Consider the following 27380-nt stretch of genomic DNA (forward strand, 5'->3'; position numbering starts at 1 on the left):
GGGGGAGAGGGGCTGAGACCCCCAGTCCCAAACCCACATGGCCCCTGGGCTCTGCAGTGTACAAATCGCCCGCCTATGAGGAGTTGGGCTTCAGGCTGCTGCTGGAGCACCTGGTGTCCATCGGGTACCCCTCCGAGATCCTGGCCTACAAATACGACCCCACCTTCCCCACTCGGTGAGTGCTGGGGGGGTCTGGGGTTGGGGGTCGGGCGGCGCACACGCATTGCAAGCCCGCTGCCCTGCTCGCGGTCCCGCAGGGGGCTGGTGTTCGACGCCCTCTATGGGAACCTGCTGAAGGTGGACTCGCATGGCAACCTGCTGGTCTGCGCCCACGGCTTCCGTTTCCTCCGGGGGTCTGTGTGTATTTCTTGTATTTGGGGGAGGGGGGGGGGGGAGTTGGGGGTCCCTTGGTAGCGTTGGGGTTTGGGTTGGAGCGGCTGAGCGGCCCCGTGCCCCCTCTGCAGGGCTGAGATCCTGCACTACTACCCCAACAAGTTCATCCAGCGGGACGACATGAAGCGCTTCCATATCCTCAACACCCTCTTCAACCTCACGGGTGAGCTGTGCTCTGCTCCCCCCAGCTCCAGACCTCCCCCCGTTTTTTGGGGTGCTGCTCCCCCTCACAGCCCCCTCCCACGGCAGAGACCCACCTCTATGCCTGTCTGGTGGACTTCTTCTCCAACTGCCCCAGATACATCAGGTGAGCGGGACGTGGGGGTTTGTTTTCAGGAATGGGGGGGGGGGTCCAGGGATCCCCCCGCTGCGCAGCACCTTCACCCCCTGTTTTTCTGCCCATTTTTAGCTGCGATACCGGCTACAGGCACGGGAACCTCTTCATGTCCTTCCGCAGCATGTTCCAGGACGTGCGTGAGGCCATGGACCAAGTGCATCTCTCGGTGGGGCTGTGGGCAGCGCTGGGGGACCCCGTGGCCCCAGCAGGTTTGGGGGTGGGGGGGAAACTGCAACCTTCTGCCACCTCCTCACCACCCATCCCCCCCTGCAGGGCTGCCTGAAGGAGAAGACGTTGGAGAACCTGGAGAAATACGTGGTGAAGGATGTGAGTGTCTGCGAGCCCCCCCCAGGCCCCCAGCCCCTTCAGTCCCCGTGTGCCCCCCCACTGCTCTCACTGTGCCCCGCAGCCCCGTGTGCCACTGCTGCTGAGCCGCATGAGGGAGGTGGGGAAGGTGTTCCTGGCCACTAACAGTGACTACAATTACACCGATGTGAGTGGTGGCACTGCTGCTTGGGGGGGGGGGGGGGGGGCAGAGCTCGGGGTGACCCCCACAACCCCACTGCCCTCCCAGCTGACACCACGTGTCATTGCAGGCCATCATGTCCTACCTGTTTGACTTCAGTGATGCGGACAAGGTAAGGGGACAGCCGTGCTGGGGCTGGGGGTGCCCCCACCCAACGTGACTCCATCCCTGTGTCACTTTCCCTCCCCCTTCCAAGCAGACCGGGACCCCCCCACGGCCCTGGCGCTCCTACTTCGATCTCATCGTGGTGGACACCCGCAAGCCTCTCTTCTTTGCCGAGGGCACCGTCCTGCGCCAAGTCAACACGGTGGGGACCGGGGCACCATGCATCCCCCCACCAGCCATGGGGTGCAGTGACACCATGGGGTGCTCTGTGCTCACAGGACACGGGGAAGCTGCGTGTTGGGACCTACACGGGGCCCCTCCAGCACTGTGCTGTCTACTCTGGTGGTGAGCGCGTGGCTGGGTGACAACAGTGGTGGAGGGACGTGGTGGCACAGGGATGCACTGATACGGGGATGCAGTGGCACAGGGATGTGGTGGCAGTAGGGTGTAGTGGCACTGGGACATGGTGACACTGGGATGGTGACAGAGAGATACAGTGGCGCAGGGATTCAGTGACAGAGGATTGCAGTAATAGAGGGATGCAGTGGCATGGGGACACGGTGGCACTGGGATGCAGTGACACAGGGATGCGGTGGCACTGGGGTGCAGAGAGGTGCAGTAACGGGGGGATGCAGTGACAGAGGAGTGCACTAACACAGGGATGCAGTGACACTGGGACGCAGTGGCACAGGGATGCACTGACATGGGGTTGCAGTGACACAGATATGGTGGCACCGGGATGCAGTGGCACAGGGATGCAGTGACAGAGGGGTGCAGTGACAGGGGGATGCGGTGACACAGTGACCCCACATCATGCCATCCTGTTGTCCCAGGCTCCTCAGACTTGGTGTGCGACCTGCTGGGCGTGAAGGGCAAGGACATACTGTACATGGGGGACCACATCTTCGGGGACATCCTCAAGTCCAAGAAGCGGCAGGGCTGGCGCACCTTCCTGGTGGTGCCCGAGTTGGCCCGTGAGCTGCAGGTGTGGACGGAGAAGAGCGGTGAGCAGCCCCAGCCGTGCCTCCCCTCCCTGCAGGACCCCCCTGCCAGCCCCAGGGGTGGCTGCGGTGCTGGCGCTGAGCCGGAGCTTTGCCCTGGCAGAGCTGTTTGAGGAGCTGCGCAGCCTGGATCTGTTTTTGGCGGAGCTGTACCAGTGAGTGGGCACCACCCTGGGGTCCCTGCCCGTGGGTGAGGGGGGGGGGATGGGACACAAAGGGCCCTTGTGAGCCCCCCGCTCCACCGCAGGCATCTGGACAGCGGCAGCAGCGAGCGCCCGGACATCAGCTCCATCAAACGTCACATCCAGGTGGCGGCAGGACCGCCGTCCCCTTCCCTCGGAGCAGCCCGGTGTGGGATAGCGGTGCCCTGAGCGCCCCGCTGTGCCCGCAGAAAGTCACGCACGAGATGGACATGTGCTACGGGAAGATGGGCAGCCTCTTCCGCTGCGGCTCACGCCAGACCCTGTTTGCCAGCCAGCTGATGCGCTACGCTGACCTCTACGCAGCCTCCTTCCTCAACTTCCTCTACTACCCCTTCAGTTACCTCTTCCGGGCGCCCTCTGTCCTGGTACTACTGACCCCGTGCCTCAGTTTCCCTCCCCGCCCCCAAGTCCATCGGGAGCCAGGTGCCAACCCCGCTCCCTCCCCGCAGATGGCCCACGAGTCAACGGTGGAACACGGCCCTGTGGACGCCGGAGAGGGAAGCGCAGCCCCGGAGCTGCAGCTGGAGCGGCGCAGCCAGCAGGAGCCACTCCATCTGTCTCAGGACCTGGGGCTCCCCTGGAACTCCAGAGGAGGGGAGGAAGAGGACGGCGAGGCCTGAGCCCACAGCTGCCCGTTCAGCAGGGCTGGTCCCAGCACACACTGGGTGCTGCCCTGGGGCTGATGGCAGCACAGCACCCCCGCTGCAGGGCGGCACAAGGGTACCCAGCAGCTCTCCATCAGCTCCAACCGCTCTGGGGATGGTGCCCAAACACAAGGGCCTGGGGCTAGGGCTGCACCCTTTTACCTGCTAAGAGTCCCAGCCTCTCCCCTTCTTTACCTTTGTCTATTTATAAAAGGCACGTTAACTTCTGCCAAAGTTTTATTGGAGTCACAGAGTAATAGAAGAGACATAAATTATATTTTCTTTTTTCAAAAGAAAATTTCCTTTGCCCCAAGACCAGGGAAGATTGGAGCAAAGGGCAATTTCCAAGGCCTGGGCCAGCAGCTGGGACAAGTGCTGTGGCTGCATACAAGGCTGGGGCAGCCCTGCACTGCTGGTCCTGCAGCTCCTGGGCCAGCTGAGGTTCCTCTATAGACACCCAAAGCTGGGTAGGGAGGAGCCGTGGGGCAGGACAGCTGTTTGCTGGGGGCAGGAAGATGAAGCTGGGGCTCTGCTCTGTGCTCAGCAACAGCAAAACCATCGCGCTCCTCTCACAGGGGGGAACCCTCAGCATGCTGGGCTCTGGGTGCCCTCACAGCACTGCTGGCTTCGATGCTGAGCACAGTTCTCCTGGTGGCAGGAGGCAGCAGGGGGTTCCAGACAGGCTGTGTTCCTTCTTCAGGAGCAAACCCTTGGGACGTCGCTTCCCAAACCATGAGAGGCACCCAGAGCACTGCAGCGACCAGAACCATCGGCCAGCACAAAAACCAGGGCGTGCTTTGGGGTGGAGCCAATGGCTGATCCCACAGCACAAAGCCCACGTCTCCAACCCCAGACCTTGCTCAGCACCCCACCGGCTCACACTGCATCTCTAGTGTAAAGCTTTAAACACTTAAAAACAGTGAAAAAGGCTAAAAAAAGGCCACCCCTGCGTAGCTACATCTGAGAGGAGACGGTGTAAGTGCAAGGCAGCGTGGCTGAGCCAGCAGCCCCCAGGGAATCCCCTCAGCAACATTTGGGGCTACAGACTCAAAACCTCCATCTCTGCCACCTCTGGCAAAGCTTTGTTTTTCCGGAAAAAGAACTGAGTCTCCTCATCGTCATCCAGGATTTCACTGAGGGAAGACACCACAGGGTCGTGGTCCCTCAGCATCTCCGGGTAGCGGCTCCCAGCCCTCTCTATGCGCAGTGAGCGCCGCACCGGCGTCAGGAATTTCAGCTCTTGGCCTTCTGGCAGCTCCCTCGCTCTGCAGGGAGGAAAAATGAAGCGTGAGTGGGGCAAAGCCCACAGGGAACGGCACAGGGCGCTTGCTGGAGGCAGCTCAGCCTCACCTGGGCACAGATGTCACTTGTAGCTTGATGGAGGAGACAGGCAGGCTGCTCAGGGCGCGCTCTGTTTGGCACGGGGTCACAGCCGCCTGCTGCCTCTCGCCTGGGCAAGGTGTCATGGGCTCCCACAGAAGGCGCTGCTCAGGCTTTTGCCCTGACAGGAGAGAGGGAGTCATAGATCACAGTGGCTTTGGTCACAGGGGGCCTTAAAGATCACCCAGCTCCAACCTGCTGCCATGGGCAGGGTTGCCAACCACCGGCTCAGGGCTGCATCCAACCTCAAATGCCTCCTGAAATGGGGCACCCACAACCTCCGCACAATCTGTTCCAGCGGCTCAACACCCCACGAGTAAAGAATCTTCTCCTATCACCCAACCTAAATCTCCCCTCTTTGAGCTTAAAGCCATTCCCCCTTGCCCTACCACTGTCAGACTGTGTGAAAAGCCGGCCTCCCTCCTGCTTGTAAGCTCCCTCCAAGGACAGGAAGGCCACAGTGAGGTGTCCCCACCACCTTCTCTTCCCCAAGCTAACCAAACCTAGGACTGTCCCACCCCAACACCTCGCACTTGGCTTGCTGAACCTCATTAGGTTCATGCAGGTCCACTTTTGAAGCCTGCCCAGGTCCCTCTGGACGGCATCCCTTCCTTCTGTTATGTCAACTGCACCGCTCGGTGTGGTGGCATCTGCAAACTGCTAAGGGTGCACCAAATCCCACTGCCTGTGGCACTGATAAAGATGTTGAAGAGAACCAGTCCCAAGATGGACCCCTGGGGGACAGTGCTTGTGACTTATGGCCTTCATTTGGACGTAGAAAAGGGCAGCAGGATTGTAGAGAGGGAAGAGAGCTGCAGGGGGAACTACAGCACTGCAGAGCTCTGGACGTAACCCAGGGCACCTTGCATGCTGCGCCAGGCTCAGCTCTGCCACAGGAATTTTGCCCCATTTCTGAGCTGAGGGCTCTGGGCTTTCACAATGCTCAGTCCTCAGCAAAGTCAGCAGGGATACGGGCTGCTGGGACAGACTGCAAAGCACATGGAACAGCGGCCTGCCAGCCAGCCCCTGCATGCCCGTGTTACCCTCTGATGGCTGTTCTGCAGTCTTCAAAATATCAAGGACAACTTCTCTGAGCTCCTGGAGTGGCTGCAAGAAATGAATAAATAAATAAAATAAAAATCAGGACACAGGTCAAGGCAGGCAGGGAAAGAAGACTACAGGTCAGAAAGGAGAAAAGGTTCCTGCTGCCTCCCTCAGGGAAGTGCGGATGGCCACAGCTTTTCCCTTCTCCAGATCTGTGTGCAGATGCCCACCGTGGGTGCAGACCAGGCCCAACGTGCTGCCAGCTCACCCACAGCACCCCCTGCTCTCCTCTGCCCTGTGCATACACTGCCTCAAGTGGTTTTGTGGAAACAACTTACAGCTCTAAAGGCCTTTTTCACCAACAGCTGAACTGATCCCAAAATCCAACTCCAGGGCTTTGGGGCAACCTGCTGGTGCACAGGAGGAACCAAAGGGCTCCTTACTCACCTCAGCACCAGCGCAGACTGCTGCTTCATACAACCCTGTCACATCGAAAGGGCCATCGCGGGCAAGCAGCTTGGCTTTGCAGATCCAGAACTTGGCACACTTCTCTGCACTGGGCTCATGGCACAGAATTGTTGAGAGCTCCTCTGATGGGACGCCCTGCAAGACAAGGTGAAGTGCTGGAGAAGAGCTGGGCCTGCATGCCAACATCCTCTCAAACAGCAGGCGAAAAGGAGGGTGGTCTGAAGTCTGCACCTCGCACTCACATTCCACAAATCTCCTACATAACCTTGGATGGATGATACAGTTTTTCTGTCTCCATTTTCCCTCAAAAAAAAGAGCCTAGCATTTCAGAGGGAAGTCGAGGGACAGATTCTTCAGCACAGGCACCAGCAGGGCCACCAAACCCAGAGCTGGGCTAGCAGATGGCATTCCCAGCGGTGGGGCCCACCAGGGACATATCCTGGAGTGGTTCAACCAGCCTGGGCTGCTGCTGCAGGAATCCCTGCTGCAAGATGCACTGCTGCACACCAGGACGACCGCAGGGACGCCTGCACAGCGGCCATCGACCCGTGTTCCTTGCAGTGCATCTCACTGCATGCCCTCAACTCCAGGGGTGAACTGAGCGTGGTGACTTTTCCTAAGCCAAGCAAGAATGCTTTGCTTCAAGAAAAGAGCAGCCTGGTGGCCGTAGCTCCTTCCCCATCCCCACCTCCTCGATGAGCTTCAGGCACTCCGTCAGCAGGGCATTGATCCTGGCCAGGTAGAGCTGCTCCGGCTTCTCAGGCTTTTGCTCCTCCTGCACGGTGCTCCTGTGGGCTGGCTTCTGCTTCATCGGCTTTTTTGGAGGCAGCGTCATAGGCGGCCGTTTGTAGCACTTGCCCTTGGAGGCCAGCCACTGCTCCAGCTGTCTCCTGGGAAAGGACCGAGGGATCGCTGTCAGCACCACACACCACTGGCACCTGCTGCCCGGCTGCCCTCTGGGTTTGTAGCTGCTTGGGAAGATCTACCCTAAGAATCACAACCGAGGCAGGCAGGGGAGGCAAACCCTCCCAAATGTCAGAGTGTCCCGAGGATAAAATGGGAGAGGCAGCACAAAGCAGCAAGGCTGTGCTTCACACACTACTCACTCACTGCTGCCTGCAGGCAGTTGTCGCGTGGCAGAAACGAGGAACCCAGAGGACACCGAACTTCATCCTCACCCCCCTCTGTGCTGCAGCATCCCAGCAGTTCAGACTGCAGCTGGGGCCCTGCAGCCTGCACCTGGCTCATGTGCTTCAGTGCCTCACTCTGCTTCCCCTGGGTGGGAGAGCAGTCAGCCAACGATGCCACTCACCTACGATCCTCTGGTGTTGGGCTCTTGGGAACACGCCCAGCATGCACTCCGTGCGCCTGCAGCAGCTCTGGTTTACGCACCTCCCTGCTGCTCCCAAATTCACCCCGATTTCCTTGAGTTCTGGAGCTGTAGGTGCTGGGAAGAGACTGTTTTTTTGGGACTCCCGCTCGGGATACTGCTGTGTGTCCGCAAGGCGCTGCCTTCACATCCTTCCTGTCTGCTCCCCCTTTCACTGTGGGTCGTTGCCACTGCCCTGTGGTGCGCAGCTTCAGGCCTGGTGTCCTCGTGGTCCCACTTGTGGTGCCCTGGGGCCGGCTGGAGGCCGGGGGCTTTGCAGGAGCTCTGTTGGAGTGCTTAAGAGTTCCCATCAGAGACGTGCCGAGCTTTCCCCCAGGTTCCCTTGCTGCATTGTTTTTTTCCTGTTTTACAGCTGGCATTTTATGTAGCAAACACGTAGAATTAGCAAGGAACTGAGGGGGTTGCAACGGCCGAGTTGTGCCGCTTGGTTTTTGGGATGCACTTTTTGAGGCTGGCAGGGGTTTCCTGAATTTCTCCTGAATCAGCACTTCCTTAGCCTGGCAGCTATTAATTCTGTCCTTTGGGCCCTTGACAGTCCTTGACACAGTGCCTGAGCTCTGCCCATGAGCCAAAGCTCTCTTTTTCCCCAGACTGTTCCCATTAGACTGAAAAGTGTTGCTGGGCACAGGGTTTGCAGCTGCTTGTGCTGGCAAGTTCTCTTTGCCACAGCTAAGCCACTCCTGCAGGCCCTCATTCAGGGAGCAAGGTGCCCCGGGCACAGGCTGGCCATTTCCACTCTTCTCCGGCCTTCCAGGGTTTAGCAGACAAGAGGCAGAAGCTGGGAGCCTCCCTTTGGGCTGCGCAGAGGGGTTTGTGCTCGGAACGAGGCCTGCAGGCAGCTCTGTGCCCTTCCCCAGCTGCCGTGGCCACATCGCTGCTGCTCTCTGCGATGCACGTGAGGACTGCCGCAGTGCAGCGTGCCCAGCTGGCTGTGCAGGTTTGGCAGCAGGCTTGTCATCCTTCCAGGTGCCCTTTGCTACGTTTTGGACTGCACCCTTCTTGTTCCTGTCAAGCTGCAGAGACAAAGAAGCTGAGGCAGGGCCCTGAGCAGAGCTCGGCTCCGTCCCACCCCGCAGCCCCACCAGCCCAGGGGATGTGCACAGAGCCCTGCAGGGAGAAGCAAGCCCAGTGTAACACCCAGCACCAGGGCAGAGGACAATTCTCTCAGCTGAAGTTCCTCTGAAAACTAATTAGTTGTCTTGGGGCCAGATATTTAGCAGGGCGTTGATTACTGCTTGCCCAAGGTCAGGAACTCACTGTCCTGGTTTGCGTGCCCCGTTCTGCCTGGGAGCACTTCAAGCATGAGATATAAAACCAGACTGAAAAGAGTTCTCTTCTACTTACATGTTCTGGTTTAGAAACTGGTTTTAAGAGTGGATCCAGGCGATTAGTCCGGTCCTTTAAATAGGTCCTGCAGAAACAAGTTACCCAAATACTGAGCAGCTGTTCCAGAAAAGCTGAAATACACCAAGTGCTTCTGGTTGCCACAGCCACCAGAGCTGATGAGAAGCATTTTGAAGCTGTCAAGGAAGAACCACGTCATATTTCTTTTCCTTCCGTGGGGCAATGGAAAAGTGACACAAAAGACAGTTGCATAACTCACAGCTTCCACTGACGAGAAAAGAGATCAAAGCGCTTCCTGCAGCTGATGGGGCTGGGCAGGACGTGATGGGGCTCACTTAACAGGTCAGCTGTGGCAATGAGCTTCTCTCTGACTGCTTCTAAACGGGCTGAAATGTCCCTTCCTAATATTACCCTACTGCTAAGGGCTGCTAAAATGCAGCACTCAAAATTGGACTGCTTTCTGCTGCACAAAGCTGGTAATGCAAACAAAGCTGTCCTGCAAACCCAAAGCCTGGGATGAAAAAGCTTCGTGGAGATTCAGAAGACACCCAGCAGACGTGGTATTAAAGAGCAGGAAACGTCAACACTCAAACCACATCTGTTCTGACGCTGCCAGTAACAGCAGAGCAGCGCCAGGGCACTGCAGGAGCTGCCCCAGCCTCAGCTCTGACAGCTGGCACGGGGCCGAGGCTGCTCTCGTTAGCAAGCACTGCAGCAAGGCAGAACGCAGAGACAGCTGCACACCTCAACTTACTTGGTACTGGGGCATTTCAGCTTCCTTTTGGCCTCCAGGTACTCCTGGAGCTTTCTTCTCCGCTCTTCTGCAAAGAAACGGTAGGAAAACATGGTGCACGCAGCCCTGTGGGGACGAGCACATCACCGAGCTCCCAGCTGGAGCGCAGTGCTGCTCCCAGACCCCCAGCACACACGAGGCGCTGCCCGCAGCCCGCTGGAACAAGAACTGTTTGATGCTTGCAGCACCAAGCTGCCCAGGGTGCAGTCGTGCGGAGCTTTGCAGGCCCATGGGACGGCCTGTAGGAGGTGCTGCCTACGAGCACCAGCAGCAACGGGGCGGCCACAGCTTCCCCAGGCTGCCCGTCCCATCCCAGCTCCGTTCCCCCTCGTCCTATCCCTATCACATCACCCAAAGACTCGCTCTCCCTATTTCTGCTTTCACACAGGGCAGTAAGGCCCAACTCAGTGACCACTGGGGGCTCTGGGTGCACCCAGCCCAGCCCAGCGCTCCCCAACACCGCATCCCTTCCTGCCTCCGCAGCCCCCAGCACTGCCCCCAACCCCATTTCACAGAATCACAGAACGGTTGGGTTGGAAAGGACCTCAAGGATCATGAACCTCCAACCCCCCACCACACGCAGGGCCACCAACCTCCACATTTCACAGCAGCCCAGGCTGCCCAGGGCCCCATCCAACCTGGCCTTGAACACCTCCAGGGATGGACGGGGCATCACAGCCTCTCTGGGCAGCTGTTCCAGTACCTCACCACTCTCATAGTAAAGAACTTCCTCCTGACATCCAACCTCCATCTGCCCTCCCTCAACTCCAAACCGTTTCCCCTCGTCCTGCTGCCATCTCCCCTTGCACAGAGCTGACTCCCCTCCTGCCTGCAGGCTCCCTTCAGGCACTGCAGGCTGCACTGAGGTCACCCCGCAGCCTTCTCTTCTCCATGCTGAACAAGCCCAGCTCCCTCAGCCTGTCTTCGTAAGGGAGCCGCTCCAGCCCCCTGCTCATCTCTGTGGCTCCTCTGGACCCTCTGCAACAGCTCCCTGTCCTTCTCGTCCTGGGGGCTCCAGCCCTGGACGCAGTGCTGCAGATGGGGCCTCACAGGAGCAGAGCAGAGGGGGACAATCGCCCCCCTGTCCCTGCTGCCACCCCCCCGTTCTGCTGGAGCCCAGGATCCCGTTTGTTTCCCAGCTGCAGTCGCACACTGCTGGCTCACGCTCAGCTTTTCACCCCCGGCTCCTTCTCTGCAGGGCTGCTCTCAAGGACCGCTACTTCCAGCTCCTTCCTTTCGCGGTCACCCCACAAGTCGCCTCCACAAAGACTCGGACCCGCAGCCGGCCCAGGCTCCCCGCACCCCCCGCGTCTGATTCCGGCCCCGCTGCCGGGCTCAGATCCCCGCTCCCAGCACTCACCTTGCGCAGCCGCCGCCATCTCCACAACCCGCCCAACCGCCGCCCCACGCCCATTGGCCTCCGCCTCTTTCAAACCGCCCAATGGAGAAGAACGATGAGGGGGGCGGGGCGGAGACGATGAGCTGCGATTGGGCGAAGCGAGCGGAAGGGGCGGGTACAACGGAGCCACGGGTGGGGCCGGAAGGACGCGTCCGCCAATCGCATTCGTTTGTGTGAGAAGGCGGGTGTGGTGGAGAGGAGCGGGGCGGCGGCGCCGGGGGACTGAGAGGGGCGTGAGAGGAAGTCGGTGCGGTGTGGGGGGGTGCGGGGTCTCTAAGAGGGGCTGCGGAGGGGGGGCTTTGAGAGGGGGCTCTTAAGGAGAGATACGGGGCTCAGAGGGGGGCGTTGGGGGTTCTGAGGGGTGCGGCGGGCCCCAGTCTTTGCCGCGGGAGGCGGCCTGGGTGTGGGGCGCCGGGTCCTGCTCTGCTGCCTGCTGCGGGAATGCTTCTCCTCCGGCCAGAACCGCCCCACCGATCCCCAGAGGCACACGCTGAGACACGCGTCCACAGGGAAGCTTTTATTTCTCCAATCTCACAATAAATACCTTCACCCCAAGAAGGGGGGGTGAAACAAAATCCATCATAATTACGGTAAAAAAATATAAGTTAAAAGCAACAGGACGGTAACGAAACATAAACAATGTGTGACTCGGGCCCACGGGGCCCAGAGCGGCTATTCCACGTGGAACAGCGTGGCAGGGCAGCAGGGCTTGTACTCGGTACATACAGCATGGAAACCAGCAACGGGCCGGTTTGGGTTGGGGTGGGCAGTCAGTGCCCGCTCAGCTTGTAGGTGGCAACGTTGACCTGGTCGGGTCGGTTGGTGATGCCCACGGGCTGCCGGGGCTGCAGGGAGGTGCAGATGAACCAACCAGGGAAGGCGGCCGACTCGAAGCGCGTGGTGCCCTCGGCCGGGCTGTCCAGGCGGTAGAAGATGAAGCGGGTCAGCTCGGCGCTGTCGATGTCCCGCGTGACGTCGGCTTCCTGCAATGCAGACCCGGAGAGGTTCAGTGGGGGGCGGGGGCCGCCGGGTGGGGAAGTGGGGATGGGATGGGGACGTGGGATGCTCACCTCCAGCTGCAGCGTGGGCTCGGCGCCGCTCAGCACGCACGACATGTAGAGCTTGTAGCCCTTGATGCCCAGTGCCACTGGTGTCTGCCCAGCTCCAGCGCTGCCCCGTGGGCCTCGGGGCCGATATAGCGCAATGTTGAGCCTCACTGCGGGGAGAAGGGACGGGTCAGCTGGCATGCTGCGGGGGTAGGGATAGGGGTAGGGGGAAGGGCAGGGACAAGGATGCGGTGCCCTCACCTTTCTGGCTGGAGGAGGGCCCCTGGAGGTGCAAGGCCACCAGCTGTGTGGGCGACTCCAGCACGAAGCACTTCTGGTTGATGTCGAAGATGTCAAAGGACTGCGAGCGGGTGTAGCGGAAGGCGGGCACCCCGGCGTAGCTGCTCTGCAGCCGCTGGAAGGTGACGGGCTCTGTGGGGGACAGGAGGTCAGCAGGTGGCAACAACACCCCAGCAACCATCCCTCCTCCTCCTCCAGCGCCGCGCTCTTACCAAAAACCTCCTCCAGGAGCACGCTCAAGTCGCTGTCAGCAAAGTCCCTGTGCTTTGGCCTCCGCAGCAGTTTGGTCATGGCCACCACCAGCACGGCAGCCTGCCGGAAGCTCCGGCGTCCCTTTCTCACTGACACCTGCACACCCACAGCCGTGTGCTCAGAATCCAGGTGAGGCTTCTGCAGGCAGAGGGCTGCGGCTGAGCACTGTGCGCTGCCAGGGCACCGTGCCACCGAGCCACCGCACTCTGCCATCCGTACCTTCTGAAGGCAGAGGCAGGAGGGGCCGTAGAAAGTCTCCTCGCTGAGGCTGGAAGGCAAAGTGAATGGTGAGCTTTGGGCCACGTGAAGCTCAGACCCACAGTGAGCCCCCAGCCCCTCTCAGTGCTCACCTGCTGCTCTCCGGCGCGTCCAGGTCGGGAACAAACGCCATCTCTGTGCCCAGTGTGAAACCTGAGGGTGAAGGCAGGCTGCAGTGCTGTGCTTCTGCTCCTCCCGCTGCCTTCAGGGTGCTCTGAGCTCGGCTGCTGAGCGACGCGTTTTCAAGGAGCGCTGGAAGGAAGCGGCTGCCGTGCGGGATTTCCATGTTTCGCAACGGTTGCTGAGTTTCGTATCTGCAGCACACAGCGCCGCGGGCATCGGCACCACCTCTGCTGTGTTGTGCAGGGCACTGCGGGGCTCAGCGGGGCCGTGCTTTGCCAGCAGATCTCAGAGCGAGCTTTGTGCCTGTGCTTTGGGGCTTAGTGGGGCCAAGTTTTGGGGTTAGTATGAGACTCAGTGGTGTCATGATTTGGGGTCAGTATGGGCTGCAGTGGGGCCATGAATTGGGGTTGATATGGAATGCAATGGAGCCATGCTTATTGTAGAGATCAGAGCATGCTTTTCGCCCATGCTTTGGGGTCAGCATGGTGTCTGCAGGATGATGCTTTGGGGTCAACATGGGTCTCAGTTGGGCCACACTTCAGAGTCAGTGTGGACCACACAGCAGGGCTGTGCTTTGCGATCGGTGTGGGGCCCCAGCGGGGCGGTGCTTTGGGATGAATGTGGGGCCCAGCAGGGCGGTGCTTTGGGATGAATGTGGGGCCCAGCAGGGTGGTGCTTTGGGATCCTTGTGGGGCCCAGCGGGGTGATGCTTTGGGATCAGCATGGGGCCCAGCAGAGCAGTGCTTTGGGGCCATTGTGGTGCACAGAGTGAGGCAATGTTTGGGGTCTGGCTCTCGTGTGCTGGCTGGGCTGACACACTGGGGCTGCCCCATGGCCACCAATGCCCCGGATGACGGCAGCTCTCGTCAGGGCTGCAGCAAGGCCGGATTCCCCAGAAGGGGCCAGTGATGCAAGCACTGCCAACTGTCCCATTTCCCCACCCAGCTCCTCTGCTTCCTGCCGGCAGCCACAGGGACCCCACACATCCCACTCTCTGATTGCTGCCTTTGGGATGCTGTCCTCTTGGTCTTTCTGTCGCCCAGGCCCCACGTCCCACTGCTGTCCTACAGGATGCCCACGGCCGCCCTGCCGGCTCCCACGCGGTTGCGCCACGTTGGCCGGGGATGTGCATGTGTGGGGTGGCTGTGTGTTTTCCCGCGGCTGTCTCACTTCCCAAGTGGTGTCACTGACCCCACAGGACGTGACTCAGGCCTGGACCCGTCCCTGTGCCGCCATGTCACACGCGGATGTCTATGCACCCCATGAGCACATCTCTCCTCCCACCAGGACGTCTCTGTTCCCAGGATGTCCCCATGCTGGATTTCCTCACTGTGGGTGTCCCTGTGGGCAATGATCCCATAACAGACGTGCCCCACTGTACTGGAGATCCCTGTGGTTGCATGGCAGCAGATGTCCCCACACCACAGCAGGTGTCTCCACCGTGGATATCCCCGCGGCTGCCCCTCGAGGTGGGTGACCCCATGCCAGATTGTCCCCACGGCGGATGTCCCCACACCGCGGTGAAGGTCTCTATGGATGGATGTCCCTATGGACAGATGTCCCCATTTTAGACATCCTCACGACGTGGCGCTGTCCCGCCGCACAGCACGCCCCGAAGGCGGAAGCCCCGCACTCCCGGATGCCCCAACCCGGGGAAGGGGGTGGAAGTGCCGCGGATCCCCGCGCCCCACGCCCCGCTCTGCCTCCGCTTTGCCGCCCCCTCCGCGGCTGCGGAAGCTCCGAGCAGCGCGCATGCGCGGCTGGGCACAGCTCAACCAGGAGCGTAGCTTACAATGGGCGTGGCTTATTTGTAGAGGCGTGGTTTAGTATTGGAGGCGTGGTTTGGTGTGGGGCGGGGCGACGCGGTGACGTAAGAGAGGGGCGGGGCGACGCTGGGCGGCAGCCGGCGGTTGGGGGCCGCTGTCAGAGTCGGGGCCGTGAGCGGGGAGCACGGGCGGGCCGGCAGGTACCGGACCGGGGACAGCGGGGCGGGGTCGGGCCGGACCGGGCCGAGGCGGGTGGGGGGCGACGGGGCCGGGTGGGCCGGGTCCGGCGGGGCGGGGGGCGGTGGCCGCTCGCCGTGTCCTTGGCGCCGCCGCCCGGGCGCCTCAGGGCGGGGGAGGGGGCGTGGCCGCCTCGGGGACGGGCAGCACTATTCGGCCAATGGGGAGGTGGCGGCGCGCCTAATGCCGCTCCGATTGGTGGTTACGGGCGCGAAGCCCGCGCGGCGGAGGCGGGCGCCGATTGGCGGGCGGGGCGCGGGGGCGGGGCCGGGCCCGCCAACCTGCCGCACGTGGGGGCGCGGGGCCCGGGACCGGAAGCGGGGCTGCGAGGTTTGCGGGTCGGGATTTGCGGGAGGCCCTGATGCGGGAGCGGCGCCGCTCCCTGACTTGGTGAAGGGACCTCGGTTCGGTTCCCCGCGCTCCGCTTTGCCGCGGGTGCTGTCGGGATCCCGCGCCCGTGGCGCAGCGCCGCCGTCCCGGCCCGTTCTGCTGGCTGAGGGACAGGCGGGCGCCGTGCTGTGCCGTGACCCGGCCCAGACAGGGCCTGCGCCGCTCCGCCGGCCCCGTTCACACCCCGCAGGTGGTGGAAACAGAGCTGGGCCGGTGCGGCAGCCGGCAGCCTGGCTTTCCCTCTGATCCAGCTGAGTTTAATTGTTATCCTTTCCGTGGCCGTTTGATTTTAAGGATTAAAACCCCAAAGCGTTTCCCAGTTAACCTTCTCTTGCAGCAGGTCACGGTGGCTCTGGCTTCAGAGGTCACATTTAGGCCCTTAATCTGCTTTGCGCCCTCACCCGTAGCAGCCCTTGGTCTGCGGGAGCATTCCTGGCGTTTGACCTTTGCAGGAGCTGGCAGTGCGGCCGTGGATCCGCTGCTGTCCCACAGCAGCCCGTGTCTGTGTGCTGTGTTTATGCCCCGCTGCCCTCAGCTCCCTGCAGTTCTCCCGTTTGGGGCTGACCCCCATCAGTAACACCTCTGTTTTGCAGTGCTGAGATGCTGCCGACTGGCAGAGCTGAAATTGGACACTGCTGCTGATGCTTTTGTCCCAGTGCTTTTTTTCCCACACGGTTCGGTCGGCTCAGAACTCTCCCCACACATTTTGTGGTTTAAACGTTGGGGTGGTGAATCTCTGCTTCTGCTCCCGGGCAACTCTGTGGAGCAAAGATCTCTGCCCTTAATACCTGCCATGAGTCAAGGCCCAGGAATGCTGTGCTGCCATCCCCTGCTTGCAGCTGCAGCTCTCAGGAGGTCTGGAAGCATCGACCCAAACACTGCACCAAAATCCTGAGCTTAGAGGGGGGAGTTGGAGCTGCTGCAGTGCTGGGGGACGAAAACTGAAACAGCAAAGCAAATAGGGAAGCCCAGCTGGTGACACAGCAGTAAGGGGACCACGTTCCCCTCCCATTGTAGAATCACTGAACTGCTCAGGTTGAAAAAGACCTTAAAGATCATCAAGTCCAGCCCCAGAGTGCTGGGAAGCTTGGTTTGCTGCTGTGGGGTCACCTCCAGCCCCGTGACGGCCCTGGGCAGGCACAGGGCCAGGTGGCACCGTCCTACATGTCAGTGCAGCCCAAGGAGATCTTATCGCAGCTCGTTCCCCAGGGCTGTGTTGTTGGCCTTCGTCGGCAGCGTTAGTGGGGAAGAGATGAAGGGGTCTGCCTGGGAACCCATGTCTGAGTGGGCCGTGGGAGAGAGGAGGTGGTTCTGGCGTCAGGAGAGCTCTTCCTGCAGTCACTTCTTCCCAGTGCCCCGTGACTGAAGGTGGGCTGCGGTCACCTCTGATCTCTCACTGCATTCACAGCCCCAAATACCGTGCAGGTGCCCCACCGGTAGGGGACAGCCCCGTCCCCCCACTGCTGCCCTGAGACCCACTGCGGGCTGCCCCAGCCCGGCCCTTGTCAGATGGATGGAGGCCAGAGGCAGGGTGAGTAATGCAGCAAGAATGGGTCGAGGAAGAGCCGCTTTGCTCTGCTCACGGCCATGGTCCTCGTAGTAGGAAGGGGAGCAAAGAAGAAAGCTCTTATGCAAACCCCACAGAGGGTGTTTTCCTGTGTCCTGACAGGACAGGGTCAGCTGAGCACAGGGCAGTGCAGCATTCAGCAGTAAAACCCAGCTGGTTAGAAATAAATCAAGTTGCTAGCACCGCTCTGGGCTGGTTTGGCACCCGTTTGGGTGGCATTCTGGAGCTCCCAGCACCGGCCGTGCTCCTGCAGCCAGCGTTTCTGTGCTGGGCTCTCATTCCATGCGACGGTGTCTCAGTGTGCGCCATGGGCACGGGGCTCTGCTGCCTGCGGCTCAGTGTGAGCAGGGCACAGGCAGCTCCTTGCAGGGAGGAGTTCTCTGTTCCTCTCTTGCATTGCATCAGCTGAGTGCGTTGGGAATGGGAAATGAAGCGGTGTGAAGCTGCGGGCTGCTGTGCGGGGTGGGCGCCGCCCGGACAAAGGTGGTCGCTCGCTCCTGAACCTCGTGTTGGGGTGAGGGAGCTCCGCTGCCTTGTCCCGTTCCTAAAGCTCCTCTCGTTTCTATTCCAACAGGAACTCGTGTGAGGCTGTCGGACAAACATGTTTAACTTAAGGACTTGTGCAGCAAAGCTGAGGCCGCTGACGGCCTCTCAGACTGTTAAGACAATTTCCCAACAGAGGCCGGCAGCACCCAGGACGTTTCACCCCATCCGGTGCTACAGCACGCCGGTGGCTGCCGAGCCCTTTCTGAGCGGGACTAGTTCAAACTATGTGGAGGAAATGTACTATGCGTGGCTGGAAAATCCCAAAAGTGTACATAAGGTAAGGAGCGAGCTCTCCGGGATACGGCCTCCGCTTCTGTGTGTGCGTGGCCTCCGCTTCTGTGTGGGCGCAGGTAAGTGCAGGTATCCCAGGAGGATTCAGCTGGCTGTGGATGTCCGTCCCACTGCGCTTCTCCTGAAAGCGGCAGCTACACCAGAAGCTTCTCCTCTCGAGAGCAACCACCCTGCGCTTTGCATGCGGCCAGCACGGAGTTCTCCGCATCCTGGATCACACGTGGATACAAGGAATGGCCTCAGAGGGAATCTGCCCTGCTGAGCTCCACATGGTGTCTGCTTTCTGGCCCTTACTGCTCCTCAGGAGGGTTCATTCTGGGGGTGAGGAGGGAGAGGGTGCTCCTCACACCTCACCTCCTGTTTGCTGTGCCCTGCAGAGTGCTGCTGAGCGGGGCTGGCAGTTGGGCACAGCGGTGTGTTGGTGCATCACTGCAGCACGAGGCAGGGCTGCGGGGTTTGCTCCTGGATGGCCGGGGGATTTCTGAGAACCCCACGGTGTTTTTCCCCCAGCGTTTCACAAAGGAAGTGTGACTGCAGGGAACGAGTTTCAGCGTTACCCACATCATTTGTAGGAGGGTTTCATGCATATTCTGGCGGTGCTCCCAGGGCAGTTCTCATTCAGCAGCTGTGGAGCAGCGTGCAGCTATCGCACAGGGCTCAGGGGATGTGGAAGGAATCTCATGCTCTTGTGTCAGCAGTGAGCTGTTTTCAGAGGCATTGACCCCACGTGTCCAAACCACAGCCTGTAGGCTGCTTGCTGCTACAGAAGCCCTAAGGCAGGGTCAAAGCCTAGTTCTCATCACCCAATTCACTGTGTTCCCTTCTCCCGCAGCCAGCGGTGCGCCCAGGGCCCTGTGCCAGTCTGCAGGCTGAGTGTTGCTTAGAGCATTTCTGAGCATCTCAGGAGCCCTGGGGCTGCAGCTCAGTCCCACTGACCGAGGTTTGCAGTGCGCTTTGCCATCACTTGTGTACAAACGTGGCTCTGTGGCTTTGCTCCGTGGCTTTGCCCTGTCTCTGCCCTGGGTGAATCCCATTGTGTTTTGGTGCTGCCATTGGGATCCCTTGCAGCAGCCACGGGGCCCGTGCTGCTGGTTTGGGTCAGCCCTGCATGCTGTGTGGATGCTGAGGGGACCTGTGGCTGCAGGACATCTCCAAACCAGCTCTGGGTGCCAGCTGGGATCCGGATGGGATCTGAGGGGCCTGGAGATGCTTCCAGCCGCAGCCGCGCCATGCTGCTGTGCTGCCGATCCCTGCATAAATCCCCTGGCACGAGGTCGTCGGATCCCCTTGGGGACTTCATACCTTGCCCCAGGACCTCAGAGGGAAACTGTGCTGCCAGGGAGGCACCGGCGTGTCCCGAGCTGATAGCAGGGAGGGTGCGGCGTCCGAACCCAGCAGCCCCAGCTTATCTCTGCAGATAGCAGAAACCCCACGCCTGTCCCGGGGAGGAGCTGGGATTTTTGAGCTTGGCTCACCAGAAACCTCCCTGCCATCCCATCCCATCCCTGCGTGCCTCCGGGCGCCGCGCAGGGCAAGCTCACTTCCTCCATCCGGATTGATTGCTGTGACTGCAGAATGTGTTCATGCACTCGTCTCATTTGAGGAAGGAGGGTTTTTTTTGTTTTGTTTGTTTAATTATTTTAAGCTTTTTTCCTCTTTCTGGCCTTCATCTGAATTCCAGTTTCCCATTAGAGAGCTTTGCTGCAGTAAGATGAGCAAACAGGAGCTCAGCTGGGGAGGGAGGAGGTGAGGGTGGGGGGGGAATTGTTCCCAATGCTGGTGGCTGCTGGGAGCCTTCCTGCTGCCGGCCCCTTCCCATTGCTGCTCCCAGAAGGAGTGGTGACATACTGCTTGCTGTAGGGCTGGAGTATGGAAGGGTCATCCAGCAGCCCATGAACACATCCACGCTGATGTGGGTCCAGCTTTGCCCCTGCCCACCAGGCAGTGCTCGGTGTGGTCTGCTCCTTCTGCCGGTGCCGGATCGATGTGTTCAGGAAAGGCTTTGGGAACAGCATCACATGCTGTGCACAAGTGCAGGCAGGGAGCACCCAGGGCTCTCCCCCTGTGGAGGGACACCGTTATCTTGTTGGAGAAGGGCTGGTCTGGCACGACTTGCCTTTGGTAAACTGGCACCGGCTTTTCCCGTCGCCTGCGATGTTTGGTCTGTCAGAGTTTCTGGGAGGACCAGTCCCATTCCTTCCCCGGGAATTGCAGTCCTGTAGTTTCCTGGCTCTTCTTTTGGGCCCAAACAACCCTTTCTTTGTGGCTCTTGCTGATATCAGTGCTACTTCAGCCTTCCCAAGCGCGTGCCCCGATGAGGTCCTGGCTGTCCCTGGTGGTTGTGTGGCTGCTGCAGAGCTTATGTCTGCTTCAGAGCACGCCCCAGAGCAGTCTGTTGAGCAGGGTGGTCCGTGGTTCCCCATGCCTTTAGCAGGCCTTGGCCTGCCCTCATTCTTCCTGCGTTTTGCTTTCACTGGGGGCCTGGCCTGCAGCCCTGCCATGACGTTGGGCAATGAGGCGTTCAGTGAAAGTCTGATTGCGCTGCACCGCGCCCTGCTTGGAGAGCTCACAGCTGAGCTTTTCCTTTCAGACCTGAAGCAAAGTGCGAGAGGCAAAGGTTTGAGGTCACGAAGGCAGCAGCTCCCCGGGTGCAGAGGTTTGGGTGTGATTCCAGGTGAAAAGTGACTGCGGGGAAGGAAAAGATGTGTGGTTTTGGGGTGCTGCTGCTTAGTCCCATTCCTCCTGCAGTGCCCCACTTGGTCCTGCTGTGCCCCATCTTCCGCTGACCCTCAGCAGTGGGGAAGCAGTAGGGCTGTGCTGCTCCACACCCCTGTGCTCATCACCATAATTCCTTTCTCGTGCTGCATTTGGTGCTGGGGTGCAAAGTGTGCCCTGCAGGAGCCATCCCAGGCTGCTTCAACCCAGGAATCCTTGCACCATCCTCAAAAGCCTCAAGGGTGGATGGAAGATGAGCCTGGTTCAGTGTGTGAGCTCTGAAGTCTTCTTGCATCAAGGCTTGGCCGTGGGGCGACGCAGCGGCGTTCGCAGGGCAATGCAGGATGCTGGGAGCCATGTGGGGGCCAGCCCTGCTGGCAGCAGAGAGCAAACCTCCATCTCTCTCCCCCTCGTTGGGAGCAGCTGCTGCATTCCCTTGCACGTCTTTGGACGGTGAAGGCTGGGTAATGGACTGGAAAAACAGAGCGGTGAGTCTCAGTCCTGCTCTGCAGCAGCCAGAATTGGAGGCAGCAGCTTAGGGCAGGAGGGGACAGGATGGTGGCATCGCTTTGGGAGCTGCAGGCAGCCCTCCCCCCTCAGCAGGAAACAATGGCAGCACGGTCAGGTGCTGGGTTTAGTTTGTTTAGTTTGTTTCTTTATTATTCTTGCCGTCGAGGGAAATCAGCTGCATGGATATCAGTTACAGCTCCAGGTTTTTCCAGATTTTATTTATGTTCCTCCAGCGTGACCTGCTTCTAAATCTGTTCACTCTGTGCAACCACGTGCTGGGCGTCCGTGTGAGTTGGGGAGGCTGGAAATAGCTGGGGCATGCAGGCTGGATCACTGCTGTGTGCCCGGAGCTGCCTGCAAAGGTTAGGCTGCAGCTCCTGGTTCCAGGTACCAGGGGGAAAACCCACCTTCTGCCCCAGCCCCACACTGAAGTCTCTGTTAGCTGTGATTTGGCCACCCTCACCTGTATTCTGTCGCAAGCAGAAGAGCTGGTGTCTGCGCTCATCTCTGTGGTTGTGGGTGTCTAGGTGGCTGTGGGATGTGTTGGCTGGGCCTGGGGGAGAACAGAATGGGGTAGGAGGGGAATGGGAATGGGAAAGGAAGAGGAATAGGAGGGTGAAAGGAAGTGGGAAAGAACAGTAAAGGGAAAAGAATACAAAGGGTAAAGAAAGGGAATGGGAAGGGGTGGAAAAAGAAGGGGGATGGAAGGGGAAAGGGAAAGGAAGAGAATAAGAAAGGGAGAGGAAGGGAATAGGAAGGGGAAGGGGAAAGGAAGGGGGTGGGAAAGGGAAAGGAATGAGAAATGAATGAGAAAGGGATTGGAAAGGAACAGTAAAGAAAACCCATGAGTGGAGGGTGCCCTGTGCTGGGAGTTGGGCCCTCCAAGCCCTGGTGAGGGGCTGAGAGCAGCAGTGCTGCTGCCGCCGTGGGGCAGCGTGGTGGGGCTGGGTGGGACGTGGGGCATCAGCAGTGCTGGGAGGTGGGGGAAAGTGAGGGGGAGACCTGGGTGGGAAGCAGAGGGCTGCATAACCTGAAAGAGCTTGAATCCTTCATCTGCGTGCAGCTTCACCTTTTTGTCAGCGGTCTCTAAAAGTCCAAATCAAAGCGCTTGGGGCAGAGTCACCCCCGTGGTTTTGGTGCACGCTACAAAAAGGACTTTTCCTTCCGCTCCTGCACCTGGTTGTGTTTTCCCTAGGCAGGCAGCAGGGTACCTGTGGGCTCCCGTCTCCATCCTGGCTGCTCCACGCCAGGAGCTTTGCACTGGGGACGTTTGGTTGCACCTGCTGATCTGTGCCTTTTTTTCCCTCCAGTCATGGGACATCTTCTTTCGCAACGCCAACGCCGGAGCAGCTCCAGGCACTGCTTACCAAAGCCCCCCTCCGCTGAGCTCCAGCCTTTCCACGCTGTCCCAAGCACAGTTCCTGGTTCAGGCACAGCCCAATGTAGACAAGCTGGTGGAAGACCATCTGGCAGTGCAATCTCTTATCAGGGCATATCAGGTAAGAACACAGCGTTGCACCGGCGACCACATTGTCCCAGCAGCTCCACTGCCGTGTAACACTGCTGGACAGTAGGAAGCTTAAAGCCACTGCCACCCCACCAGGGCCATTGCTGCAGCGTGGTTTGCTCTCAGCCCAGGCCAGGAGCAGCAGGGATGGGGCCGTTCCCAGGTGGGTGGGTTGGGTGTGAGTGCTGCATGGGAGCTCCAGGCTCTGCCTCCACCTCCTCTTGCTCAGGAGTAGCATAGGACAGCCGTGCTGCTTCCCGTGCTTTGAAGGAGAGGATTGACAGCACTTCAGGAAACATTGCTTTGCTCTTTGCAAATGGATGAGGGCCGTGGTGCTGCCACACTGAAGCTCAGAGCCACGCTGCCAAAATCAACCTCTGGGGAGAAATGAGTTCCTAGCAGAAAGGAAACCTCTGCAGCACGCACTCAGGGCTGGTGTTTCAGCTCAGGAGAACACTGAGATGCATTCCTGTGGCCATCATTCTTTCCATCGTTCTTTCCCTGTTGGTTTGCCCAGCTGTGCTCACCTCTGGGGCACTGCACTGCTCCTGCTGGGCTGTTTGTGAGCTCCCTGCACTGTGCTGATAGCACGGCAGCTATTGCTGGCTCCTTGTCCTGCTGGCTTCCGAATGCTGCGCTGTTGGAGGCAGGCACCTCCAAAGCAGCGATGTGCACACAAAGCCCTCTGCGCTCTCTCTGCTGTCTCAGCCTCCGCAGCAGCCGTGCTGAGGGGTTGTTGCTCTTGACCTGCTTTCTCCGACGTGGATTGAGAAAGCTGCAGCCGTAGTGGGGAGGTTCCAGGCGGGGAGGCGTGCAGGTGGGTGAGTGCCGGCAGCCCCACCTGTGGTATGTGACCTATTTAACCAGCAGGCAATTAATTTCCCAAACCAGATCGAGCTGGAGAGGCCCTGTAAGGAAAGGCGAGAGGTGTCCTGCCCTGTGCTGGCTCCTGGTGGCACCAGCACCGGTCTGTTCCTCCCCTGTGGCAGTGCTTGGGAGCCCAGCTCATTATTTCCTTTAAATGACCACCGTGGTCTTGTTAGGACTGGGGAAAACAATCTGCCTCTGCATCCCTGCGGCGGAGGAGGCCGTGGCACCCGCGTGGTGGGACTGCTGCCACTGCTGTCTTGGGGTTCTGTGGGGGGGAGGGTGGAAGAAAGAGGAAGAAAAGCACGGGAGAAGACCCCCTCCTTGTTCCCGCTGTACCCGAGCTGAGCTGTGGATGGAGGAACCCAACGTGGGAGGGCACTGCGGCCACTGAGCCCTGGAACTGCTGGCCCTGAGATTCGGGATAGCCCTTCATTCCCTTTTCATCCATTTTGGGGCAGCCCTTAACACAACTCGTGTGGGCATCATGGATCCGGAGGGCAGCCCTGAGTACTGGAAATCAAAGCCATGAGTGTTCAAAACAAGAGCAGTGTGGACTAAAAAGAAAAGCAGTAAGCACTGGACATCAGTGAGTGTGGGAAGGAAAGTCTCAGCGGTGCCAGGGGCAGCAAGGAGGACTTTCAGGCTGAAGAGAGCAGCTCTGGCTGCTGAGCTCTGTGGGGAGGCACAGGTAAGTGGGGGGCAGTGGTGCAGTGCTGCCCTTCCCAGTTCTGTGCTAGGAGCTGCTCCAGGCTTCAGAGCCACGGAGTGGGGCTGGGACCCTCCTGGCCGGCTCTGCGGGTGACGTGAGGAGGGAACCTGCATGAGGTTGTGTTGTTTTGGTTATTATTTTAAGGAACATCTCTTCAATGAGTTCATCTTAATGACTAATCTGTATTGTTGCTTCCAGGTCAGGGGCCATCACATTGCAAAGCTCGATCCTCTCGGCATTAGTTGTGTAAATTTTGATGATGCGCCTGTAACTGTTTCTCCAAACGTCGGTGAGAATTACTCTGCAAATTAATTCGAATGTAATTTAACTTTTTTACCCCTCCCCTCTTTTGTTTTTCTCCCTCTCCCCTCTCCCTCTTGGTACCTGTTCTCCCCTCCGTTCCCGGCCCATTTCATAGATTCGAGGGCATCATGTAGCACAACTCGACCCCCTGGGCATCCTGGATGCGGATCTGGACTCATCCGTTCCAGCCGATATTATCACATCCACAGACAAACTGGGTGAGGGCTTTGAGAGCAGTCAGTGCTGCATTGCTTGAGCTCCTCTCTCTCTCACAGCTTTGTAGGTAGAGCGCTTCACCAGTGCAGGGGAAAGGTCTGGAGTTTCCTCGCTAACGATGGCTGCAGATCAGTTTGGGGAGCGCAGCGGCGGCGGAGCAGCTCTGCCCCCCCCTGGCCGTCGCCGCTCCCCACGCTGAGCCCTGAGCTCTGCCCTTGTGCCAAGGAAGCCCTGGGATGCTCTCCCACCTGGGTAGGGGTGGAAGTTCCCCTGCTTTGGAGCGAGGGATGCATGCGTGAGTGGCACACAGGGGGGCGAAGCCCTAAGGCACCGTGCTCCCAGCACAGCAGCAGCAAGCTCCTTCACCCCGCCGCTGCCTCAGGGCCGGCCCTTTGCTGCAAGGCATGCTCCTAACCTAGAGTAGAGCGCAGCGATGATCACTAACCTCGCACAGCTGCCGATCTGAATTCTGTCTGTGTGTCTGTCTGTCTGATGGGTGGGTGGGCGACCGCACCGAGCATCGTGCTGCAGGGATGGGATGGAGGAGCGGTCCTCAGGATGCTCCCTGCGTGGCTGGGTGCTGCATTGCCTGGGTCAGCCCTGACCCCTGGGCCGCAGCCGGGTGGTTGCCGTCAGGGCTTTGCAGTGTTCTCACTGAGACTTGGCTCCGTGGCTCCCAGTGTCGATTTAATTAGCAGGAGTGCATAATGAGAGCAGGGAGCGAGCCGTGCCGCTGCTACCAGCTGATGGTTTGCACCAGGGCTGGGTTGCATCGGCTGCCGCAGCCATGTGTGAGTGCAGGAGGCCGCGTGTCCCTTCAGGAGAACCAGCTGCAAAACCTCATCCCGTGGATCCTGAAATAAAACTGCTCGTGCTGAGCAGGGCAGCGCGGAGACGCGGCGGCTGGGAGGAGAGCTGCCATCTCCTGCTTGCAGTGTGCAGCCAAGCCCAGCCCAGCAGCAATCCCACATGGCTCCATGCAGCACTTCTTCCTTAATTGGCAACGGCCTCATCGCTGCCGAGCCAGCAGAGCTGCCTTCCCACGTGGGAGCTTCCCCACGCCGCGCTGTCCTCACAGAGGGGGCAGTGGATGAGCTGCACGGGGCAGGATGCACACCGTGTCACATCCCAGGTCCCTGTGGCACTGAGGGGTGATGTTTCCCACTGGCAGCCCAAGAGGGGCTGCGGGAGGTGGTTGGAGAGGCGGTGCTGTGAGGGGCTGCAGCACATCTGGCATGGAGAGAGATGGGTTTGAAGGGGGATGGTGGGGGGCTGCAGCCGGCGTGCTGCAGGTGTAGGTCAGGGTGAGGGGAAAATCCTTCCACCAGAGGCTGTTGCTGCTGCCCAGAGCCATGGGTGCCCCAGCCCTGGAGGTGCCCGAGGCTGTGGATGCAGCCCTGGCAGCCTGAGGTCCCTTCCAGTCCAACCACGCTGGGATCCCATGGCTCAGTGCTCCAGGATATTGCCTGCCTGCAGCCCGGCCTCATGGCTGGGGGCTGTCAGGAGGACAAGGGCAGATTTTCTGGCCAGTGCCGAAGATCCACTGTAGCCCTGTTGTTTGTAGAGAAAGCCAGTTTCTAAGCAAATCCTGCTGGCTTTTAGCTTGGAAAGAGTCTTTCCTAACACTTGGGCTGCAGTTAATTTGCAGAGCAGTTAATAAGAGGAGTGTTTGTTAGACTTGCCCTGGAAACAATCTTTTGTTTCCTATTTCTGTGCATTGAAATCCTTAAAGGTCAGCTGTCGCGCCGTGAGCTGCGCTGCGAGCAGCTTCTGCTCTGAGTGGGCACATCTGAGGAGCTGCGTGCCTCGTCTCTGAAGCTGAGCTTTTGTCTCAGCTGCCTTTTGTCCAGCAGCTCCCCGCTGCTGGCTTTGGAAGTTGTCTGTGGGTACGGCAGGGCGACCTCTGGCTTAGTGCAGGAGTGCAGCATCCCATGCAGGGAACCCCTCACTGTGCCCAGCCCGGTTCCTGCCTGGGTGATGGAGCGCTCCCGCTGTCGGTCTGTCACAGAAGGAGCCTTTGGCAGGCACCAGCTGTGCCCACAAAGCCTCTGCTCCCCTTGGGGCCGTTCTGCAGCCTGCAGCTGAGGCGCTGCGCACCAGAGGAGACCTCAACCCATGCAGCCCAACTGCTGCCCAGTGTCTGATGCCCCCTCCCTCCCTCCCCAGCACATTTGCCACCAGGACCCCTTTGCCACGTAGCGCAGCCATCCTCCCCCCACCCCACCCCTCCTTGCCTCCAGCGCTTCCCACTCTGAATTGTTTTCTGTGTCATTTTTTTAGACTCGTGTTTTTCCATGGCTGTTCTCCTCGCGGTTTTTTTCCTTTACTAACTCTGACTGCGTCTCTCTATCTTCTCCCTCTGCACCCCCCGCCCACCCCAGACCTCGCAGTGTTCAAGGAGCGACTGAGAGTGCTAACAGTGGGAGGTACGCACCCCGCAGCCCCAACCCCGTGCAGCACAGGACTCTCCATAGGTTATTCTGGGCCCTTTGGCGCGCGGTCGGCGATGCTTCACCCCGAGTTGGAGCGCTCCCCGTAGCAGCACTGGGGCCCTCTGATGTGCACACACCTATCGCTCCGTTGCCTTTCGTTGTAACCTCGTTGTCGCGCGCTCGGTGTTAATTGCTGCTTGGTTCTTGCGCTCAAACCTCCTCCGTGCTCATTTTGGGTTTTGTGCCGCTTTTGTCCCCCTGCCCTCCTCTCTCCTCTCCTCCCTCCCCCACCTGCGGCCGACACCCCCCCCCCCC

At 59.8% G+C, this 27380-nt stretch overlaps 4 protein-coding genes across 12 annotated transcripts in view; 2 read left to right on the top strand and 2 right to left on the bottom strand.

Annotated features, from left to right (window-relative positions):
- Positions 1-3447, top strand: part of LOC122188517 (cytosolic purine 5'-nucleotidase-like) — a 3957-nt gene extending 510 nt beyond the window's left edge. The window contains exons 3-17 of one of the 4 annotated variants that reach the window (XM_042886882.1): positions 58-175; positions 258-353; positions 465-556; positions 643-700; positions 803-896; positions 1004-1057; positions 1140-1223; positions 1327-1368; positions 1456-1563; positions 1640-1706; positions 2195-2365; positions 2466-2517; positions 2610-2670; positions 2754-2930; positions 3015-3447. In XM_042886882.1, the coding sequence (XP_042742816.1) occupies positions 58-175; positions 258-353; positions 465-556; positions 643-700; positions 803-896; positions 1004-1057; positions 1140-1223; positions 1327-1368; positions 1456-1563; positions 1640-1706; positions 2195-2365; positions 2466-2517; positions 2610-2670; positions 2754-2930; positions 3015-3185 (1445 nt within the window). In that variant the 3' untranslated portion in view covers positions 3186-3447. Of the gene's footprint in view, positions 1-57; positions 176-257; positions 358-464; positions 557-642; positions 701-802; positions 897-1003; positions 1058-1139; positions 1224-1326; positions 1369-1455; positions 1564-1639; positions 1707-2194; positions 2366-2465; positions 2518-2609; positions 2671-2753; positions 2931-3014 lie in introns of those variants that run through there. The other 3 variants (XM_042886885.1, XM_042886883.1, XM_042886884.1) reach the window with 3 other exon arrangements.
- CKAP2L (cytoskeleton associated protein 2 like) lies at positions 3429-11032 on the bottom strand. The gene is made up of 9 exons (XM_042886880.1): positions 10989-11032; positions 9590-9656; positions 8836-8902; positions 7414-8504; positions 6790-6991; positions 6081-6236; positions 5633-5696; positions 4560-4710; positions 3429-4474 (listed from the first exon to the last, which is right to left on the bottom strand). Exons 1-9 carry the CDS (start codon positions 11005-11007, stop codon positions 4249-4251), a joined length of 2043 nt encoding a protein of 680 aa, XP_042742814.1. The 5' UTR covers positions 11008-11032; the 3' UTR covers positions 3429-4248.
- A 504-nt stretch (positions 11033-11536) lies between these two features.
- On the bottom strand, positions 11537-13285 carry LOC122188520 (interleukin-1 beta-like). Of its 2 annotated transcripts, XM_042886890.1 has the most exons (6): positions 12976-13285; positions 12845-12893; positions 12586-12763; positions 12335-12505; positions 12098-12243; positions 11537-12010 (listed from the first exon to the last, which is right to left on the bottom strand). In XM_042886890.1, exons 1-6 carry the CDS (start codon positions 13167-13169, stop codon positions 11798-11800), a joined length of 951 nt encoding a protein of 316 aa, XP_042742824.1. In that variant the 5' UTR covers positions 13170-13285; the 3' UTR covers positions 11537-11797. The 2 variants fall into 2 exon arrangements, with proteins under 2 accessions (XP_042742824.1, XP_042742823.1); XM_042886889.1 differs by having other exon boundaries at positions 12586-12893.
- A 1605-nt stretch (positions 13286-14890) lies between these two features.
- The window catches only part of OGDH (oxoglutarate dehydrogenase), a 20113-nt gene continuing 7623 nt past the window's right edge, over positions 14891-27380 (top strand). Inside the window, exons 1-5 of one of the 5 annotated variants that reach the window (XM_042886875.1) lie at positions 14891-14972; positions 17541-17789; positions 22339-22527; positions 24313-24403; positions 27015-27059. In XM_042886875.1, the coding sequence (XP_042742809.1) occupies positions 17568-17789; positions 22339-22527; positions 24313-24403; positions 27015-27059 (547 nt within the window). In that variant the 5' untranslated portion in view covers positions 14891-14972; positions 17541-17567. Of the gene's footprint in view, positions 14973-17290; positions 17450-17540; positions 17790-22338; positions 22528-24312; positions 24404-24532; positions 24636-27014; positions 27060-27380 lie in introns of those variants that run through there. The other 4 variants (XM_042886873.1, XM_042886874.1, XM_042886877.1 and 1 more) reach the window with 4 other exon arrangements.

The sequence above is a fragment of the Lagopus leucura genome, unplaced genomic scaffold (assembly GCF_019238085.1).
Source record: "Lagopus leucura isolate 7727_CA_CO unplaced genomic scaffold, USGS_WTPT01 Super-Scaffold_100065, whole genome shotgun sequence".
NCBI classification, from domain to species: Eukaryota; Metazoa; Chordata; class Aves; order Galliformes; family Phasianidae; genus Lagopus; species Lagopus leucura.

Coding starts and splice junctions, on each gene's coding strand:
- LOC122188520 (XM_042886889.1), bottom strand. CDS start 13,169: ATGGAAATCCCGCACGGCAGCCGCTTCCTTCCAGCGCTCCTTGAAAAC. Junction 12,506..12,585: donor GCTCCTGGAGGAGGTTTTTG/GTAAGAGCGCGG, acceptor TGTCCCCCACAG/AGCCCGTCACCTTCCAGCGG. Junction 12,011..12,097: donor AGCCCACGCTGCAGCTGGAG/GTGAGCATCCCA, acceptor TCTGCATTGCAG/GAAGCCGACGTCACGCGGGA.
- CKAP2L (XM_042886880.1), bottom strand. Junction 8,903..9,589: donor CTGAAATGCCCCAGTACCAA/GTAAGTTGAGGT, acceptor TTGTTTCTGCAG/GACCTATTTAAAGGACCGGA. Junction 8,505..8,835: donor CAGTTTCTAAACCAGAACAT/GTAAGTAGAAGA, acceptor TTGTCTCTGCAG/CTTGACAGGAACAAGAAGGG.